At 49.7% G+C, this 19,096-nt stretch overlaps 1 protein-coding gene across 2 annotated transcripts in view; it reads left to right on the plus strand.

The window, feature by feature from the left end:
- The first annotated feature begins 170 nt into the window (after positions 1-170).
- Positions 171-19,096, plus strand: part of EPHB1 (EPH receptor B1) — a 446,794-nt gene continuing 427,868 nt past the window's right edge. The window contains exon 1 of one of the 2 annotated variants that reach the window (XM_024244263.3): positions 171-602. In XM_024244263.3, the coding sequence (XP_024100031.1) occupies positions 545-602 (58 nt within the window). In that variant the 5' untranslated portion in view covers positions 171-544. The remainder of the gene's footprint in view (positions 603-19,096) is intronic. The other variant, XM_054552661.2, reaches the window with a different exon arrangement.

The following is a 19,096-nucleotide window of genomic DNA, read 5'->3' on the forward strand; positions in this document are numbered from 1 at the left end:
CCGCACAGCCTTGCAAGCAAAAGTTTTTCTTAAACTAACAATGCCAGTGTAAGGAGGTGCTCGCGCCTGATTGGCCGGGGGAATTTTGCAGGTTTGATTCCTTGATTGGACAGGAGGTGTTAGGGGTGGGGAGAGAGCTGATGGTGGGGGATCTCGCTCCCTCCCGCGTCAGTCTGGCCGGCTCCTTCCTCCCGTAGGCTCCGCTGTAGCTCGAAATGTGACACCAGGACGCACTCACTCTCGCGCGCTCTCCCAGGCTCGTTCTCCCTCGCCCTCTCTCTCTCACACACGCACGCACACACCCACCTCTCCCATAAACACACACACACACACATGCACACCCACACCCACGCGCGCCCGCACCGCCCCACGCGCGCACACTCCTGCCCACGCCCACGCAGCGCTCCGGGGAGTCCTGTCCGGGCGAGAGCGCGAAAGGATACCGAGAAGCCACCCGCGGGGAGCGCAGCGGCGCCCCGGGACGCGGCGCTCTCCCGGCGCTGCTGCCTCGGCTTGGACTCGGCCTGGGGGCCGCCGGCCGGCGATGGCCCTGGATTATCTGCTACTGCTCCTCCTGGCATCCGCAGTGGCTGCGATGGAAGGTAACGTACCCTCCACGGAGCAAGTTGGCTGCTGGTGCCGGCCGCCTTGGGACTGCTGTGCTCCGCGGTTCGCGGGGTTCCTCTGGCTGCTTTGCGGTGCAGGCATCCCGGGACCCGAGGGCAAGGAGGTTTGGGAGCCTTGGCCGCTGCCGAGCGCGGGGCTTGGGCGGCACCCACCAGAGCGCCCCCGGCTGGCTCTTAGCGCCCGAAACTGGCTCGCGAGTCCCCCGGCTTCCTCGCCCCGGCACTCCCTGGTAGCCTCGGTCTCCCGCAGCCCCCGCTCGGAGAGCGCGGAGCCCGCTGCATTGCGGTGCATGCTCCTTAGCTCTGGGCAGAGCCAGAGCTGGGCGTTGGGGAGAAAGGGGTACCTCTGGCCATCCGGCTCCTGGAGTACTGACGCTCGTCTGCTCCCAGGCACAGATACGCTTCCGAGCAGCCGCGCGCCACCTCCTTTTCCCCAGCTCGCAGTCCACGGGCTCGTGGACTCTGCTTGGCGTGCAAGCACTGCGCGCGGGGGCCGGAGAAGCTCTGCTGTGGTATCCCGCAAGTGGCCGCCGGAGGAGAGGGGTGGAGTTCATTGGTCGTACCCTTGGGGACCAGTCTGGTGGTCTGGGCGCCTGCGGGACTGCACATTTCCAGGGTCAGTCGGGGAGAGGTGGAAACCCTTTTCGCCTCTTGAGCCTTGGAACAGGAGTGGGCTGGGGTGAGTGGTCGGTCCTACCTAAAGTCTCCCAGCCTCTCCACCATGCCGGAGAGGATACTCGGCGGCCGGCAGTCGTCGGGCAGCGTCACTCTCTGCCAGCTCGGACTTAGCGGTGCCTTCGGCTGGTGGCTGGGAAAGCGCGCCCCAAAGACACCGTGCGCGGCGCAGCGGGGAGCCTGGGCGCTCGGTAGCGCTCGCTAATCCCTGTGGGAAATCCCGGTCCAACTCCCCTCCTCCCGCCCCTTCCCCCGCCCCTGTTCTTCGCAGCCTAGCAGCGGCCGCGGCAGCCTCCTGGGAACACAGCTCCTCGGGAGAGCAGAGTTGGAGTTGTCGGGAGAAAACCAACTCTAGGGGTGATGCGCTGCCGCAGTCCGGCTAGCAGCCCCACTTTCCGGTGTCCTGCTCCGGGTGGAACTCCTCCGGGGGACTCCAAGCCAGGGAGAAGCAGCTCTTGGCGCCCGCGCAGCGTTCCCATCTGGGAGCTCGCTCCGCTTGTTACTCGTTCCTCGCGAAACTGTGACCGGTTGCCCAGTGGAAACTCCCCCAAACACGATGGTTTGGTGCCCCCCGCCATTCCGGAAAGCTCTGCCCTTCTGGAAGTGAAGCTGGAGGGGCATTCCGGGCCCTGCGGCGCGGCTAAGATTCCCTTCCCTTTTGGCGAAGACCCCCGCATCCCACGTTTGTTCTGGTGGCGGCGTGGGGGTGCGGCGATTAATGCCTAGAAAGCTCTCGCTTGCTTTTCTGAAGGTGGCTTTTTGTCTGCCCTCCGTCTCCTGCTGCCCTCAGGGACTGCTGGGCTTTGTGGGGAGGGGAGCAAGGAGGGGTTTGCTTTTTGGAACGTGCAGGAGGAGACTGGAGCCGTGTGGAGCGCCGTCAACACCCTGACGCAGGGATGCCTGGGTTTGACTTATTGAGAGACACGTGTGGGAGCAGTTGAAATTGGAAATTCAGGGGGATATATACCCCCAAAACCAGGCAGGAAAGCCAGGGTGAGCGCATTTGCAAGGGCAATTCCAGACTGGACTTGCAGCGTTGGGGCGGCGTCATGCAGGTCCGAGGCTGGGTCCGGCCCGCGGCTCTTTGCGCCCCCAGAGGTTCAGTGGCCGGGTCTCAGAGGAGATGGGTGCCCACTTTGGGGGGCGTGCTCTCGGCATTGGGTTCCTGTGCATGCAAGCGAAGTATTTTGGAGAGCAAACGTATGGAAACACAGCAAGCATGAGGACGTGGTCAGTTTCCTCCCTGCCCCTCTTCTTGGCTAGCCAGAGATCCCTGTCTGCTTGCCGGAAGCTGCCCGCGGGTGCCATTGTGTCAGAGCCCAGCCAGGTATGCAGGGCCCTGACGCCCAGGCCTTCCGGAGCCACTTACCCTCGGTGCAGTGGCTTCCCTTGCTGCAGCCGTGAAACTTTGCCAGTGGCCTGACAGGAAGGAGCCTGACTCTATGGGCTGAAAATCTCTCCAGCAAGGGTTAAAAGAAACGCGACATTCAGCAGAATATTAAAGCAGCCCCCTGGTCCCTACTCAGTACGCAGGTATATTACACACCATTCACTCCCTCCTCTCCTAGAATGAACACAGGCAGGCTCATTTTCTACTCTCTACACACGGAGCCGCCTTCCCGCCTGCCTGGCTGGGCTGGGGCCAGCGTTATTTGGTTTGTGATGAGTGAGGAATAGTGATCAGAAAGTGGATCAATGAGCTGCCTACGGACAGCAGGTCCCTCCCAAACTCGGCTATGGTCAGGGGGCGCCTCTCCCTGCTGATTTCAGACACTCACGTGTCTGTCTGCTTTCCCCTGGGGTCTGCGGTGGAATTTCAGTGAGGCATTGCCATCCAGGGCAAATTGCTCTGAGGCCAGGTGGGCCGTCAGCCCAGGCCAGGGCAGGGACAAAGGGACAGTGACAATCATGGGCCAGGTAAGGAGATGTGGCCAGAGGAAGGCAGGGCCCTAAGACACCCCCTGCCTGGGTGGAAGGAGGGAGGACAGGGTCTGGTTGTTGGCCAGAGGGGCAGAGGAGGGGAGAGGAGGGGGCTCAAATTCTCCTAATCAGGCAGGAGGACTGTTGGCTTAGGGTGTAGGAAACCCAGACTGAAAAAAAGCTCCTCTTCCCTCCTTTCCCCCCACACTCCCACATTTCCAGCCAGTTCTGCTCTGTGAGGAGAGAGATGCCACTACAGGGAAAAGATCCGCTGGGGCTAAGTCTGTCTTCACAAGGGAGTAAGGCAGGCTGTGGTGGCAAGAATGCTGACATCCTCCTGCCTTCTGGACGCAAAGCTAGGCCTCTTTGCTCAGCGTCCTGACAAACAACTGCCTCTTCAAGCCCACCGGTGCCTTTTCCCACCTGCTCTGAGAGCTTGTTGAGAATGGACTGCTGGTGTCTGTGAAGCGAAGGCAACTGCTTGCATTCTCTGAGCTGCCGCTTGTCTTGTGCCCTTTGGGATAGGATCTGGAAACCTGGGCTTCTCTGGAGGCTTTTCTACAGCAGCAGAGGACATCCACCTTCAGAGAGAGGCATCCCTGGACTAAACACATTGGCCCTCCTGGGAGGCAGCAACCTGAAATTGCTAACTGCTCATAGCATTCTCCCAATCCCACTCCCTGTGTCCAGGGAGTACCCATGCATCTGCAGAAGGCCTCAGAGTGCGGCACACTGGCTGATGGGAATACTCCCAGGAGACCTGCTCTTTTGTGTAGCCTAGAGTGAAGTCCTGGCCCTGGCACCCTTGGATATCCACATGTATTTGAGTAGTAGATTTCTCAAGAGTTGACAAGTAGTGGGTTCCCAGTAGGCATTGCTGATGCATGAGTGCACGACTAAATTACCGTGCCCCTTTGTGGCATGCCCCAACGTGAAATGCTAGGGCACTGAATTTCAGTGTACACATTTTGGACACAGTTACATTTCCATTACATGTTTGTGGTGGAAAACCCCAAACTAAGCCCGTGTGTCTTCAACAGGCCACAAGGCTAGGCAGTGATTGGCTGTTTCTGCATTTTCTGTTAATATTTGTTTGCTGTGTGTGCATCTGTTTTGGGTGTCCATGAACGTGCTTGAGCCTACAAGCAGTAGCAGGCACCAAAGATTTTTAAAAATGTCTGAGAAAGAAAAGCAAATTTGAGAAAATTCCATGTATTAGCTGATTTTATTTTTTGTGCAACGTGGAACGATCACCATTACTCAGTGTTTGTGGAGCTGCCTCCTCAAGCCACGCATGGAATGCTGGCGAGGGAGGGCAATGCAGCTCTGGGCAATGGCTTGGGAAAAGTCTTGGCAATGTAAACAACTGCAGAGGCCCAGACTCAGTCCCAGCTCAAACCTTCTGGGTTGGTAGAAGAGAGCTGCCAGCAGCTTGTGATGCTCCCGAGCCTGGGGAGGGCCTGCTAGGTCACACAGTGTCCGGCTCCAGCCCCTTCTGCCTTCTATTGACTTGTGCAACCCAGACCCAGATCTCAGAGCCCCTACTTTGTTTTTTCACAAGAATAGGTACCGATGACCAAGATGTGCTATAAGAAAAGCCCATGAGGCAGAGGCATGGTATGGTTCTCATTTAATTTTACTCATCGAGAGGTAATCTTTGATAAAACAAATAGGACCAAAGAAGAAGGGTGATGCTAGGGGACACAGGAAAGCACCATGACCCCCTCCTCTGGATCTATCCTGTGTGCTTCTTATTTAGTAGAAACTACATGTTCTTTAGTTGCTTGAATAAATTTTGTGAACTCGGAGCAATGAAAGGAATATATGGGTCAGGAGGGAGGTCTGGCCATGAGGATGGAGATGAAATCAACATGGGTGGTGACAGATAGCAGGATCATGAAGCCAGAGTACTCCACCTGCCTTTTCATCTCCCAGCTCTGTTGCTTGGAAAAATTACCCAGTCCACCTGGCCACAGTGTCTTTCTGTGTTGAGTGGGTCATGTTGCCCACTTATTCCAACTATAGGAGTAGGGACAAGTAATACCCAATATAAGGACACACTCTGTACTAGATTAAAAGGAAAGTAAGATGCTATTAAAATCAAAGATACGTTTATATTACTAAATTTAAAATAATATATAGCTAATCCTTAAATGTTCTTAGTATCACTAAGGCTTAGATGTGTAGTATTTTTCTAGCATGGGCAAAAGGTAGGGGCAATTTTGGAAGCCCAAAGAGGGGAATACCAGCTCAGGTAGTGTTTCCCAGACTTCAGGTAGTATGTTACCTGGGCAGTTTGCTACAGACTCCTGGGTCCTAACCCTAAAAGCTCAGCAGGTTTGGATGGATCCTAAAAATCAGCATTTTAAGTGGGCTTTCCTGGAGATCCTGATGTATGTGCTTCCTGGAAACACTGCCAAGGGGAATGTTTCTAAACCAGGTTGCAGTCAGAAGACCTAGTAGGTCTTGCCCAACTCTGCATTTGCTGAATCAGAATGGCCTGGGGATCTGCATTTTACCAAAGGGCCCCAATGATTCACATGCAGACAGCCTGGCACCAGTATATTTGGAAACTGCTGACGAGATCTAATTCACTTAATCCTTACAAAACCTATCAGGTAGGTATTATTATAATCAACTCCTCTCCCATTTTTTAGATGAGAAAACTGAGATATAGAATAGTTAAGTAATTTGATAAGGTCACACAGCTAGTAAGTGGCCAAGCCTGGATTTGAACCCAGGCAGTCAGGCTCTGTAGTCTATATTTTTAGCCACCTTGCTCCACCACTTTTGAAGGCTTTGCATGAAGGAAGACTCATATCAGCGGGAATCTAGGGGAGGGAAGGGTTCTAGTGCTGACTCTGCCATTGGGCATTGGAGACTTCATTGACTACTGGGGGCTTAGGTTTCCATGGTCATGCACGAAGAAATGAGCAAAATGTTCAGACAACCTCAGCACTTCAGATCAAGCTCCAGTTTCCATGTAGCTCTCTCTCTGTACCTTCCTCCTAACCCCACTATTCCCACCCCTGTTGCAGCCCTGTACACTCATAGACACAGGGCTGGAGACCTGTCCTGCAGCACACTTTCTAATAAGGACTGGTATATTCGTTCCTCTCTCTGCGCTGACCAGCCCTCCCAAAGAAGAAATGATCAGCAGAGAAGTGTCCCCAAAGGAGATGAACCTGGGACCCCTATGTGTTCTGGGGGAAGTGGAGGGGGCACACCGAACCTTACCTGTCCTCCATTGACTGTCGAGAGCGTGTTCTTGCACCTGGATTCCAGGAGTCTGCTTTCCTTGGAAGAACTCTTTTTATGTCTCCCACTTCTGCACTAGCCACTTAAGCAACTTGAATATTTCTGTCAGATTTCCGTGTCTCCAAAGATGGTGGAGAAACAGAGCATTGGATGTCTGCCCTTCTGAGGAAATTACTGTAATAATAAAGTAACACCTTGGGAAAGATTTCATGTTTAAAAGCAAAATTTTGCATGAGAAATTCCTCAGCTTCTTCTGCAGATTCCATTTCAAGTGGCAGCTGTAGGTGGGGCCCTTGGGTCAGAGTGCTTAACTATGCTTGGGTCGGGGGCATTGAGCGGTGAGGTCAGGACCATCTGCTCCATCAAAGGTCCCTGATATCTGATGTATTAGAGCCACTTTGCTGGCTTTTGTTGATCATTCCCCTGGGGGTTAGAAAGTTGGGAACACACTTTCCAGGGAGGCCTGGAGGGCAGTGGGTTGGTTCTTCTTTGTTGATGGAAAACCACTTTCTATCTGACTTAAAGTACAGGAAGCAAACAAGTGCACGGTTAGCTCTATCCCTCCTTGTGCCTCAGTTTTCTCATTGTTGAATAGACTGGAGGAGGGATAATTATGGTAGAGAGAGTAGCAGGGACTTGGAGTGGGTGCACACCCCAGGGTAGAAGCAGTGGTAGAAGCAGGGGCTGACAGGCCGGGCGCGGTGGCTCACACCTGTAATCCCAGCACTTTGGGAGGCTGAGGTGGGCGGATCACGAGATCAGGAGATTGAGACCATCCTGGCTAACACGGTGAAACCCCGTCTCTACTAAAAAAAAAAATACAAAAAAATACTGTGCCACTGCACTCCAGCCTGGGTGACAGAGCGAGACTCCGTCTCACAAAAAAAAAAAAAAAAAAAAAAAAAAAGAAGCAGGGGCTGACAATTGTAGATAAAGTCCAATCTGAGGCATGGTGACCCTTTGGCAAATCATGGGTGGGGCATGGATCCTCATAGCCTGTCAGGGGTTCTGTAGGAGGCAGCTCAGGATCTGATTTTCAGACATCAGAGATCGGAAAGAATGAGCTTAGCCAATATCAAGAAGACTAAGTGCCCTCCATGAGAAAGCCTAGTGCCCTCCATGAGGAAGACTGTACTCTAGGGACCTCCCACTGGCCAGCAGCAGGCCCAGGCTTGTGCAGGTGGTGCAGACAGGATTGAGGTCATGGTCCCCACTGGTACCATGTAGCATTATCTGCCAGATGCCTCTCACTGTAACTGGCTTGTATGTTTACTTCCAACTTTGTGAATGAGAAGATTTCATTTTGACAGCCTAGCAAATGGGTTCATTATGCTTTCAGCCTTCTAGGGCAGGAAAAGCATCTTATTCATCTGCTCACTCACTCTCCAGCAAGCATGGAGTGTTAGCTCTGTGGGAGGATGCCCAACGCTGAAGATCTGGGGGCCCTTCACTACACTATAATGACCCTGCTGGTGATTTAGGTTTCAAGATGATCTACTTGCGAAAAGAGGGGAAAAGGTGACGAAGAAGATCCTGTTTCCCCCTCCAGCACCAGTACAGATGTTTTTCCAGGTCAGGTGAAATCCCAGCACCTGCAGACAACACCACTAGCAGCTGCTTAAGGAGGGTGCTCATGGAAGTTTCCCCCACCGTTCTCTGTAGCAGAACTGGGCCAATGTGGAAACACATAGGAGATTTTCTGAGAATTACCAGGACTCATTTCTGCCCACAGATTGCACCTGAGGCCCTGCTTCTCTCATCTCTCCCTTCCCACTTCCTGGCAGCAAGTGACAAAATGACCGATTTGAATTTAACCTCCTTGCTCTGCTTCTCCATTTCCCTGTGAAGGTGATAATGAACAGAGAAATGGGCAGAGGCAGGTGGCCAGAAAGGGAGGGGACAAGCAAGGGGAGCAGAGGTCCAAGGCTGTAGCTTGGCAATAACTTCTAAGGTCCCTGGGACTGATTACAGGGGCCATGTAAGCCTGAGGGAGCCAGCAAGGGATCAGGCTTGTCTGCACAGTCTTGACATATTCAGAAGCAGGACTGGAGGTCGGTTTTAGGGAAGGGAAAAAACTTTCCAGGAGTCCTACAGGCTGGCAATGCTGGATCCAGGATTAGATTATGCTCCCAACCACTCATTGAGCATTTGTCATGTGCTGGTCTCTTTATACACATTGGTCCCCATATCCTTCGTATCTAAGCATTTTTTCTCCCATTTTACAGATGAGGTAGCTGAGGCTTTGAGCAGTTAACTGGCTCAAGAGCAAAGTTTCAAACCAAAGTTTGCCCAACTCCCTGGGCCTCTGTCTCCCAGTTCAGTCACCTTTTCCATTTAACTTTGCTTATTTGTGAATTAAATCAGTGAGCCTGTGTTAACCAGGAACTGTCTATCCTTGTCCTGCCAGGTGCCATCAAAGGTACAGACAGTCCTGCTCTGGTGTCAGTGCTCAGACCCTGTGGACAGGCTCTCTTCTCACTCTTTGGAGTTGTCCCACCTGTTCCACAGCTGGAGGAAAACTTTTTCCTTCTTGGTTTGCATTTCCCTGTTGCACATTGCCTTTCCCATGTGCCCCTGTGAGTCAGACCCCCACTGTGGTCATTATTGGCTTTTTTTTTTGCTGCATGTCTGTATTAGTTCATTTTCATGCTGTTGCTAAAGACATACTTGAGACTGGGAAGAAAAAGAGGTTTAATTGGACTTATACTTCCACATGGCTGGGAAGGCCTCAGAATCATGGTGGCAGGCGAAAAGCATTTCTTATATGGCGGTGGTAAGAGAAAAATGAGGAAGAAGCAAAGTGGAAGCCCCTGATAAACCCATCAGATCTCATGAGACTTATTCATTATCACCATAATAGGCCCCTCCCACAACACATGGGAAATCTGGGAGCTACAACTCAAGATTTGGGTGGGGACACAGCTAATCCATATCAATGTCCATCTAGATATTGTCTTTGATAAGCTGTGTTGCTTAGATGGTTGCAGTTGGCATCTGTGCCTGGATCTTGGTAGGTGTGTGTGGGGGATAGGAATCAGGGCACAGTGCAGGTCTTCTGGTACTCCCTTTGTAGGCTCACCTTCCAGAGGAAGAGCCAGCAGCTGCTTTTTGTCTTTGGGCACTTCTACGACTTCTTCTCTGTGGACTGTGTCCTGCTTACCCTTGGCCTGGGGCCATGCTGTTTCTTGAGCTCGGGCTGCTTTTATCCATCTGGCCAGGTGCAGCCTTATGACATCAGAGGAGGACACTAGGATTTAGCATCAGCTTTGAGCATGGAAGAACATGTGGGGGGATGTTGAGGAGAGAAATCCCTCAGCATCCTAGTCCGACTGGACAGTGGCCAGTCCCCCTTGGAGCCGTGGCAGTGGAAAGGGCTGAGCAGGAGGATGAGGAATAATTGCAGGTGGCTTCATTGACAGTGGCAGCAGAGAGAATGCCTTATCTGTGAAAGGCAGCTGGGCCCAGCAGTTAATTGTTCTGTTGTTTTCCTCTTGGTAGTTTTCCAGCACATCAACATAGGACCTTTGCCCTTGGCTTTCTCATTGACGCTGAGGCTGGATCCGGGAGGTGAGCTGGGGGTGGCGGATTGGGAAGGGGCTTCATTCCGGGTGGTTTCACGTGAATTCTTGGTCCTCAACTATCTGTGCAGGTTCCTCCAGGGCTGTCTGCTCCTGGGGGCCATTGTCACAGGACCAGAAAGCTCATCCGGGGTTGCTCTCAGCTCCTTTGACAATGCCTCCAAATGGTTTGGGATGGTGGAATGCAGGCTGTAAACTAGATGGCAAGGAACAAGGTGTCAGTATCAGAAAATCCACCACATTTTGGACAGGTGCTCAGAGGCCTGGGGCAGGCACTGGTCAGAACATACTTTGGGTGTTGAACCATAATGTGGTATTTGGTTTAATCCTGGTCACACCACAGGTGTGAATCCGTTGCTGGCTCCTTAGCACCTTCAGGGCCAATCATTGCAAGACCTTACATCACCTGGGTCCGCCTTGCCTCCTGCCCTCCTGCCCAGCAGCACCTCCTTTCCCAGCTCCACACAGGTACATGTGTACACACACATGTCCACAGGTGCACGTGCTGCACAGCTGCACATGCCCTGGGCATCTCCTTCACTTCATCCACACAGAGGCCCTTCTGACTCATCTGCCCCATGTGCCTCTGGGTCTGCACCTGCTTGCTCTGCTTGTGTTGCATGTCTTACTGTTCTTTTCTGGCTAACCCTAAATTATTCTTCAGAATTCACCATAGTGATCGCTTCCTCCTGGAAGGCTTTCTTTCCTGTCCCACGCTCGATTGGGTTGCCCTCTGGGTGCCCCCACAGCTGCCTCTGCTTCCCTTTATGGGATCACCTTCCACACTGGTCTCCAGTTATGTGTTTATTTTGCTGGGTACCCCACAGCTCCGTGAGCCTCTGAAGCATGGGTTCTATCCTGATTGCCATGGCATCCCCAGCACATAGCACCCCCAGCACATGGCACGTAGGAGGTGTCAATAAGTATGACATAATGAATAAATAACAAGAAGGAAAAGATCAACAAACACTTAAAAACCTGAGATCATGTCCTATAGTCATTTAAAATATATCTGCAAATATTTTATACTCTTCCTATCAAAATGTGCAGCCTCATTCCTCTCCCCTTGAATATGGATTGGCCTTAGGGCTCACTGTAATGAACGGAATATGGCAGAAGTGTTTCTGCATAACTTTGGAGTGAAGTCATAGAAGGCAACACAGTTTCCACCTAGCTCTCTCTCTCTCCTGAAATACTTGCCCTTGTCACCCAGATACCATATTGTCAGGAGACCCAGGTAACATGAAGGGGTCATGTAGAATTTCTAGCCCCAGCTCCAGCTCAAGTCCCAGCCCACAGCCAGCATGAGAGGCCAAGTGTGAATGAAAGAGTCTTCAGTTTGTTGCAACCCCATCCTTCCAGGCACCCCTGCTGACTCTGAGTAGGGAGAGACAAGCTTTCCTCACAGAACACTGTCCAAACTGCAGATTCCTGAGCAAAATCAATGTAGTAATTGTGGAAAGCCACTGAGTTTGGGGTTGGAACAATTAATAACTGAAATATTTTAGGAGGGGTAGGAGAACAATGGTTTAGATAAACCTAGAAAGGGACTTAGGGGAAGGGTGGGAAGGGGGTGGAGATATGATACTTCATTCATTCAACACTTAATAACAAATATTGTCAATCTCCTACTATGTACCAGGCAGTATGCACAAAACCAGAAATATTACAGCCCTTGGGAGCATACCTCCTATTGGGGGAACAGACAGGCATGAAAAAGACAAATAATGTATATATAATTTCAGGAAAGAGCTATAAAGGGAGTAAACAAGTGATGTGACTGAGAGTGATGGGCGCAGGCTTGGACAACTTAAAACGGGGGAAGGGAGGCCCTCTCTGTCTGTGAATACTCGAAGTGCATTCTTAGCAAGTGGGCTTAGGTTTGCTCTGCACGGGAGATAGATTTTGGCTTGATTACAAAATTCTTTTCAGTCAAACTGAACCAAGATGGAATAGGCTGCCTTGAGAGATGATGCAGCCCCATCTCTGGGGTGTCCAAGTAAGGCCAGAACCACTTCCAGACTTGAGAGCTCACATTCTACAGAGGCAAATGGGGAGTGACAGCAGAGAGACAGAACTGTCAGCACTGCCTGGGAGTCACCGGTGTCACAAGTACTCACACAGAACACATTTATTGAGCATCTACATGAGAAGCATTGTACTCGGAACTGAAAACAGCGAGATAAAGAAGACACAGCCTTTCCTTCAGGGAGCTCACTGATTAATAGACTGGTGGGGGAGACAGAACCACGCAGACTACAGGCTGTAATAGGGCATGTGATAGACTCTGATGGATGCGGTATAGCGGTTACACATCAGCTGCTAGGAGAAACCAAATGAGACGGTCAGACTTAGAGTGGGAAGGATTTGGGGAAGGTGTGTGTGTGTGTGTGTGCGTGTGTGTGTGAGAGAGAGAGAGTAAGAGAGAGAGAGGGAGAGAGAGAAAAAAAAAGTTTGGGACTTTGGTTGTGATTATATCCAGGGCACCAGTGCTGTCTCAGGACTGTCTCCCTGTTTTCATTCGTTAGTTCTGTGTCTGTATCTGTCAAGGTCCCGGCAGAAAACAGCACTCTCACAGGGTTTGCTGAGGAGGGTTTAATGAAAAGACTCTCTACAGAGGTGTGAACAACATTAAGGGAACCAATAAGGATGGGGATGTACCCAGGGACTGACAATAGTGGGAAGCCGATACTCCCCAAGGCTCTCAGAACCTAGCAAGAGTCACAGTGTGACAGAGGAGCTCCCTGACGGGAGTGAGACATAGAGGAATGCAGCTGCTGCCCGGATCAAGCATGGAGGGTGAAGGAGGAGGGTTTGTATTCCTTGAACACTTTCTCCTCCTCTTAAACATCATCTCCTGCCAGCACCTCCCGTGATGAATCCAACAAGAAGGCAGAGGGCATGAAAGTCTGGTTGATGCAGTTCATAGAGGTCAGAGGCATAGAAAATGGCAAAAAAAAGTAGAGAATGGATCTGCAGGGATGAATGGAGACTAATCAGCACAGTCACTTATGTTGACTTCATCCTCAGACAGGCTTTCCCACGAGATGTTCATGTGGCTGCTGGCAGCCTCAAACTCATATCCTCTTGAAACTTCAGCAGAAACATAAATTCTCACTCCCCATAGCTCTAGCAAATGCTGAAGAAGTTTTGTCTCCTGGGCTTCCCTTGGGTCCTGAGCCTCTCCATGAACCAAGCTCCATTACCAGGGTGATTGAAATACACTAATTGGCCAGGCTTGGGTCATGTGTCTATGAAACTCTATAGCTGAGGGGGAAGGGCTAGCTCAGACCCATCAAGCTGCCTGGCCTGAGATGGGGGAGAGCTGGTCACAAAGCTGTCAGGGTGCTTGTCCAGGAGAAGCAAGAATGAGTGCTGGGAAGGCATTCTTGCCATTGATAGGCCACACCTATCAATCTTCCTGGGACAGCTAAATTATGCAACCGAGTAAGAGAGATGGTATGTCCAATAAAGGAAAGTATATGGATTCTGGACAGAAGAAGGAGGTATCTGTGGCTGTGATGGTCCTGAAGATGAAAAGGTGGGGAAACAGAAAGTGATGGGAAAGTTAAAAACCCAGGAAGGGAGGTCTGGAGACAGCTGGACAAATAGGTTCTTTCTTGATGGGATGTTCTCTATCTTCCTGAGCATCATGATCAAATTTAAAGTGCTGAATAGGCAGATAGCAGTGGTATTTGGTTAAAGGCAAAGTGATTTTTGGATTAGGGCATCTCAACTAGACTGAAAGAAGAGGGTTCCTATTTAGGGGCAAGATGAGAGAAACAACGGGTGAAGAGCCATAATTTCTCACTGTAATCCCCTGGTTCCAATGTAGATACCAGAGCATCTGAATTTAACCACTGCATTTAAATTGGATATCCATTGGAGAGCAAGAATGAAAGAAATGCATACTCATAGGTACAATGAGCTGGCTCATTTCCCTTCTTTTTCACTATTTCAATCATGGCCTAGTCTCACCTGGAATTTCCATTTTGCATCAATAGAATATTTATTCACAGTTTTTGATGTACTTTTTCCCCTAGGTTTTGAGTCTTGTATAAGATGGCAGATCTTCAGTCATTTGCAGACTAGTTTTTTCATACCTTAGATGTCTGTTTCTCATTTGAGAGAGAGAGTGATCTGAAATGTACTTAGAGTTTATCAGAAGAAGGCTCCATTTGCCCTTCCAACTTCCCTGCTCTTGGCTCCAACTTTCTTCTATTCCCAGCTAAGCAGAAAAAGGACAGATTTTTTTAAAAAACACAGTAACACAATGCTGCTGATCTGCATGAAAACCCTTGGCTTTCTTTTCCCAATCAGGAGAAAGTAATTTTCCTCTCACTCACCTGACTAACTTGTTCAGAGCATCTCCTCCCCACCCTTTTCTGGTATCTTGCTGCTAAGTATTTGCCAATTCATTTGCATTTCAATGGTTCCTTAGCAACTATCATGCCCTCAGGATTAGGTACAAAGCTACTCTCTGACACAGACTGCCAGGGCTACATCGCCCCCTTTTATGGTGCCTGAGTTACCAAACCAAGCCCTGCCTAGACATGAAGCACATTTACTAACAGCATCACATGGGTTCTGAATTATAATGCCATTACTCCCTGCCTTATCTGAGCATGCAGACTTCTGAGCAACCCTTGCACTGAAAAGCCCCAGATAATCCAATGGTTCCTGAAAGCTGCCCTCTGATATGTTTTCAGAAAGAGAGTCATAGATCTCAGCATTGGAAGAGAGTCCTGTCTTCGGACAGGCAGTGAATTAGGTCAATTTAATGGATGTGGCAGCTGAGGTTCACTAAGGAGGAATGACTACAAGATCAGGCAGGCAATTGGAACATGCCAAGGAGAGATGAGAGCTCAGGGCACTGCTGCTTCCTAGTCCTTGCTCACATACTGCATCCTGCTAAGAGAGACCCATTTGTCATCTATTGTGAGCTTTCAACATAATGGAAGTTTTAACATAGGTATGTGACTCTGTTGATCTGAGGTCCTAGGAGATAAATCTTCTCACCTAACCAGAGCACAAGAGTAACTGCCCAAGTGAGTATGCAAATATGTATATCACCTGGTTTCTCTGGTTTTGGCAGTTAACATTCTTTCCATTCATGGGCTTGAAGCGTGGGTAGCACAGGAGGAGTGTGTGTGTGTGTGTGTGTATATTTATGCAGATGATGTAGACAGACAGTGACACTGGACCATTTAGCAAATTAGAATATTCTGCCCTGAGTAGGTGGTGCTGCTTCTTTAACAGCACCAGGTCTCCACCACCAGGGCTCACTGGCATAGAACAGCCTGGCAAATGGAAGATGCTATTCAGGAAAGGACAATGAGAACAACACTCATTCTACAGGAGGACTGACCTTTGCAACTCCCACTTCACGTTGTTATTAAATATCTGGGAAAAGACTGAGAGAACAATTATAGTATTGTCATAATGTATCAGCGTACAAAGCAAGTGTTTCCAAGGAGGCTCTGGTTCAGCTGAGCTTGACAAAGCCAGGGACTCAGCTATAGCACTTACTAATTTAGAAGTTGTCTTCATTACTTACACCAGCTGAAAACTCCAAATGTTTTGGGTGCAATTTTGCCATCGTGGACTCCAGATAGGAACAGAAAGATAAGATGTTGGGAGCAAAGGGTGGGAGTCTTTGAGTTTCTATATGTCTCTCTGCTAGGCTTGAGTGTGCAGTCCTAGTTGGAGCCATTTCTCTCTCTCTATAGTTAGCCTAAGCTTAGCAGGGTACTGGTCCTCAGGGGTCCTCCTGAGCATTTGCTGAGTTGAGTTGGGTTAAAGGCTTTCATAGGAGGGAGAGTGAGCGACTGCTTTTCCCCAGAAGGGGAGTCCCAAAAAGGACTGTGAGGGCTCGTGTGGTCCCTCCCCCTTTCCCACATTCCCAGCTGATCTCCCACTTCCCACCTAGACATGCCTACAACACCCTCTGCACAGGTTAGCCTCCCAGCTGAGAATTCCACTCTCAGGTCTGGGGGCTGGGGCTGTGGTGTCCAGGTTCTCACTATCACAGAGCTCTTGCAGCTAAACCAGCATTTCTCAACCTTATTCCTTATTCTCATAGTTGCCCCCACTAAGAAGGTTTTTTGTTTTTGTTTTTGTTTTTTTCTGTCTTGCTCTGTCCCCAGGCTGGATTGCAATGGTGCGATCTCAGCTCACCGCAAACTCTGCCTCCCAAGTTCAAGCAATCCTTCGGCTTCAGCCTCCCAAGTAGCTGGGATTATAGGCGAGCACCACCACGGCCGGCTAATTTTTGTATTTTTAGTAGAGACAGGGTTTCACCATGTTGGCCAGGCTGGTCTTGAACTCCGGACCTTAGGTGATCCTGCCTCTGCCTCCCAAAGTGCTGGGATTACAGGCATGAGCCAATGCGCCCGGCCTAAGAAGCCTTTTTAAGACATTTTTTTTTTTTTCCTGACCACCCCATACCCTGTGAATGTTAATAGCACAGATATTGTGGACATCTGTTCATGTACTGAGGCCCTTTGGTGGGCCACAAACGGTTATAAGATCTAAGACTTTTTAGTCTTCCTCCTTGCCAAGAATCAGTTTTCACCTTTGCTGAGAATGCATGATCTAAACACAATAAGCCTGGCAGTGACTTAGAGGGCCCTCAGCCAAGTTAGAGCTCAGCTTTGCACCATCTATCTTTCCCAAATCAGTTTTACCCAGTATGGCCCTAAATAGTCGGAAAGGATGTCCACCTTGGCTGGTCCAGGAGGCCCCCTATTGAGCAGATATTAGCCCTGCTGTTGGATTTCCTAGGGAGATCCAGGAGGACCCAGAGAAGGACTAGAGCACAGGAGTAACTCAGAAGCCTCGGGCAGGAGTGACTTGCCAGTAGGTGTGGAAGCATTTCAGGATTTTAACAAGTACGGCTATGCCAGTGCCTACTTGCTGAATGTCTGTCCTGACTTCAAGGGATGTGAAAATAGTTACTTGAGTTGGGGTCCATTTTTGGAAAAAAATAAGCTTTCTTGAAGCATAATTTACATATAATAGGTTTTAGATGTACAATTCCATGAGGGTTCACAAATGAGTGTGGTCATGTAGCCACCCTACACACCTGATGTAGATCGTTCTCATCACCCTCGTGTCCCTTCACTGTCATGTGCCTCCCTTCGCTGCTGACCCTTGGCAACCATGGATAAAATTTCTGGTTCTATTGTTTTGCTTTTCTAAAAGCTCATAGAAATGGAATCATAGAGTATGTACTCTTTATTTGTTTGGCTTCTTTCACTTAGCGTAAGTATTTGAGATTCATCCATTTTGTGGCATGTGTTATACTTTCTTTTTATTGCTGAGTAGTATTCCATTGCTTAGATATATCACAATTGGTTTATCCATTTCACAGTTGGTGGACATTTGCTTATAGTTTTTGGCTTTTATAATTATAGCTACTGTGAATATTTGAGTACGTGTCTTTATGTGAACACAAAATGAAAAATAGATGTTCATTTTGTTTGGGGAAATACCTGGATAATATGGCAAGTGTTAAGGTTAACCTGGTAAGATACTGCCAGTCTGTTTTCCAAAGTGGCTGAAGTGTCTTGCATTTCCTCCAGCAGTGTATGAGACCCCCAGTTGTTCCACATCCTCACCAGCAGTTGGTATTGTCAGTCTTTAAATTTTAACCACCCTGGTGGGTGTCTCATGGCATCTCATTGTTTGTTTTCGTTTGCATTTCCCTAATGTGCTTTTCATGTGTTTATTAGCCACTCATATATATTCTCCAATGAAATGGATGTTTAGATATTTGTCCATTTTTTTTTGTTGGGTTTTCTGTTTTGGGTCTGCTTTCAACATGGGTGGTTGTCTGGAGGTGACAGAGTGACCCCACTCACACTACTTCCAGACAATTTGGGTTGCCCTGTTGTGCCAAGAAGACATAATTTGTACCTGTGCTGGGTGGGTCTCATTCCTGGAAGTGGGGAAGGATGGGCCATGATCTTCTCAACATGGATGGTGGTTTATGATCAGGGAAGAAATATGCCCCCAAACAGGGGCCAGGACCTCAGAAAGTGGGCTTTTGTTAGCGGAGTGTGTGAGCCTCAGCAGGAAGCCATAATTCACATGACCTGGGATTGTGCTACTCTGTGTTTATTTCCCATACATTCCCTCCAGTTCCAATCTCATCTCCATCACACTCCTCAGTAGGAAGGAAGGGCATGCTCCTGCCTCTACCTGGCATTGCAGGAGCAGCTGTACCTCCATGGTGGTGGCAGCAGAAATCAGCTAGAAATTCCCAAGGGTCCTGCTTCTCCAGGGACAGGTATCTTTTGGTTTTGGGCTTTCTTTTAGAGAAGAAAAGTATAATTTTTCTGCACAGATTGTCCTGTGAATGGTGGTCTGAAACCATGCACAGGAAGCACCCCCTAGCCCAGCCCTGGACTCTCAGGACTGGGCCCATTTGATAGGACATTGTGAATGTCCCAGGCCGTTCATCACCTTTTTCTCAGCTGCTCCGACTCCCAAGACGTTTCCAGCTTTTCTGGTTCTTGTTGCATTCAAGCCATAGAGAATGCCTTTGGCTCATTTCTTAGCTTTCAATGACAGTCTCAGGATTCTACAGGCTTTCCAACACTGGGGATGATGTAGGCACTTCAGCCATGTTTGCTGTTATTTGCATGATGACAATCAGTGATCACAGTAATCATGGGGGAAGTGACACATGACAAGGATGCAAAGGCTGCAGTGGTGCCATCAAGGCCCATCAGCTGGGCCCAGTGTCACTTCCCACAAGCACCTTTTATGCTCAAAAGCAAAGATGCAGCTGATGCTGACACTGCATCGCTTCTGGCTCTGAGAAAAGCAGGCACCCCCACTGTCTGAGACTCCCTGAGGGCCCCCAGAGTCTACCCCAGGGCCTGGCACAGAGTAGGCACTTAGTAAATGATGGATGGATGGACTGAACTCCTGTCACACTGCCCAGGATCACTCAGGGAGAGGCTGATGCGCATGCCACCATGGCAAGAAAACCAGGGCCTTGTAGCAAACAGAAGCAATGGAAGCATAGGAAAC

The sequence above is a fragment of the Pongo abelii genome, chromosome 2, assembly GCF_028885655.2.
Source record: "Pongo abelii isolate AG06213 chromosome 2, NHGRI_mPonAbe1-v2.0_pri, whole genome shotgun sequence".
Taxonomy (NCBI): domain Eukaryota; kingdom Metazoa; phylum Chordata; class Mammalia; order Primates; family Hominidae; genus Pongo; species Pongo abelii.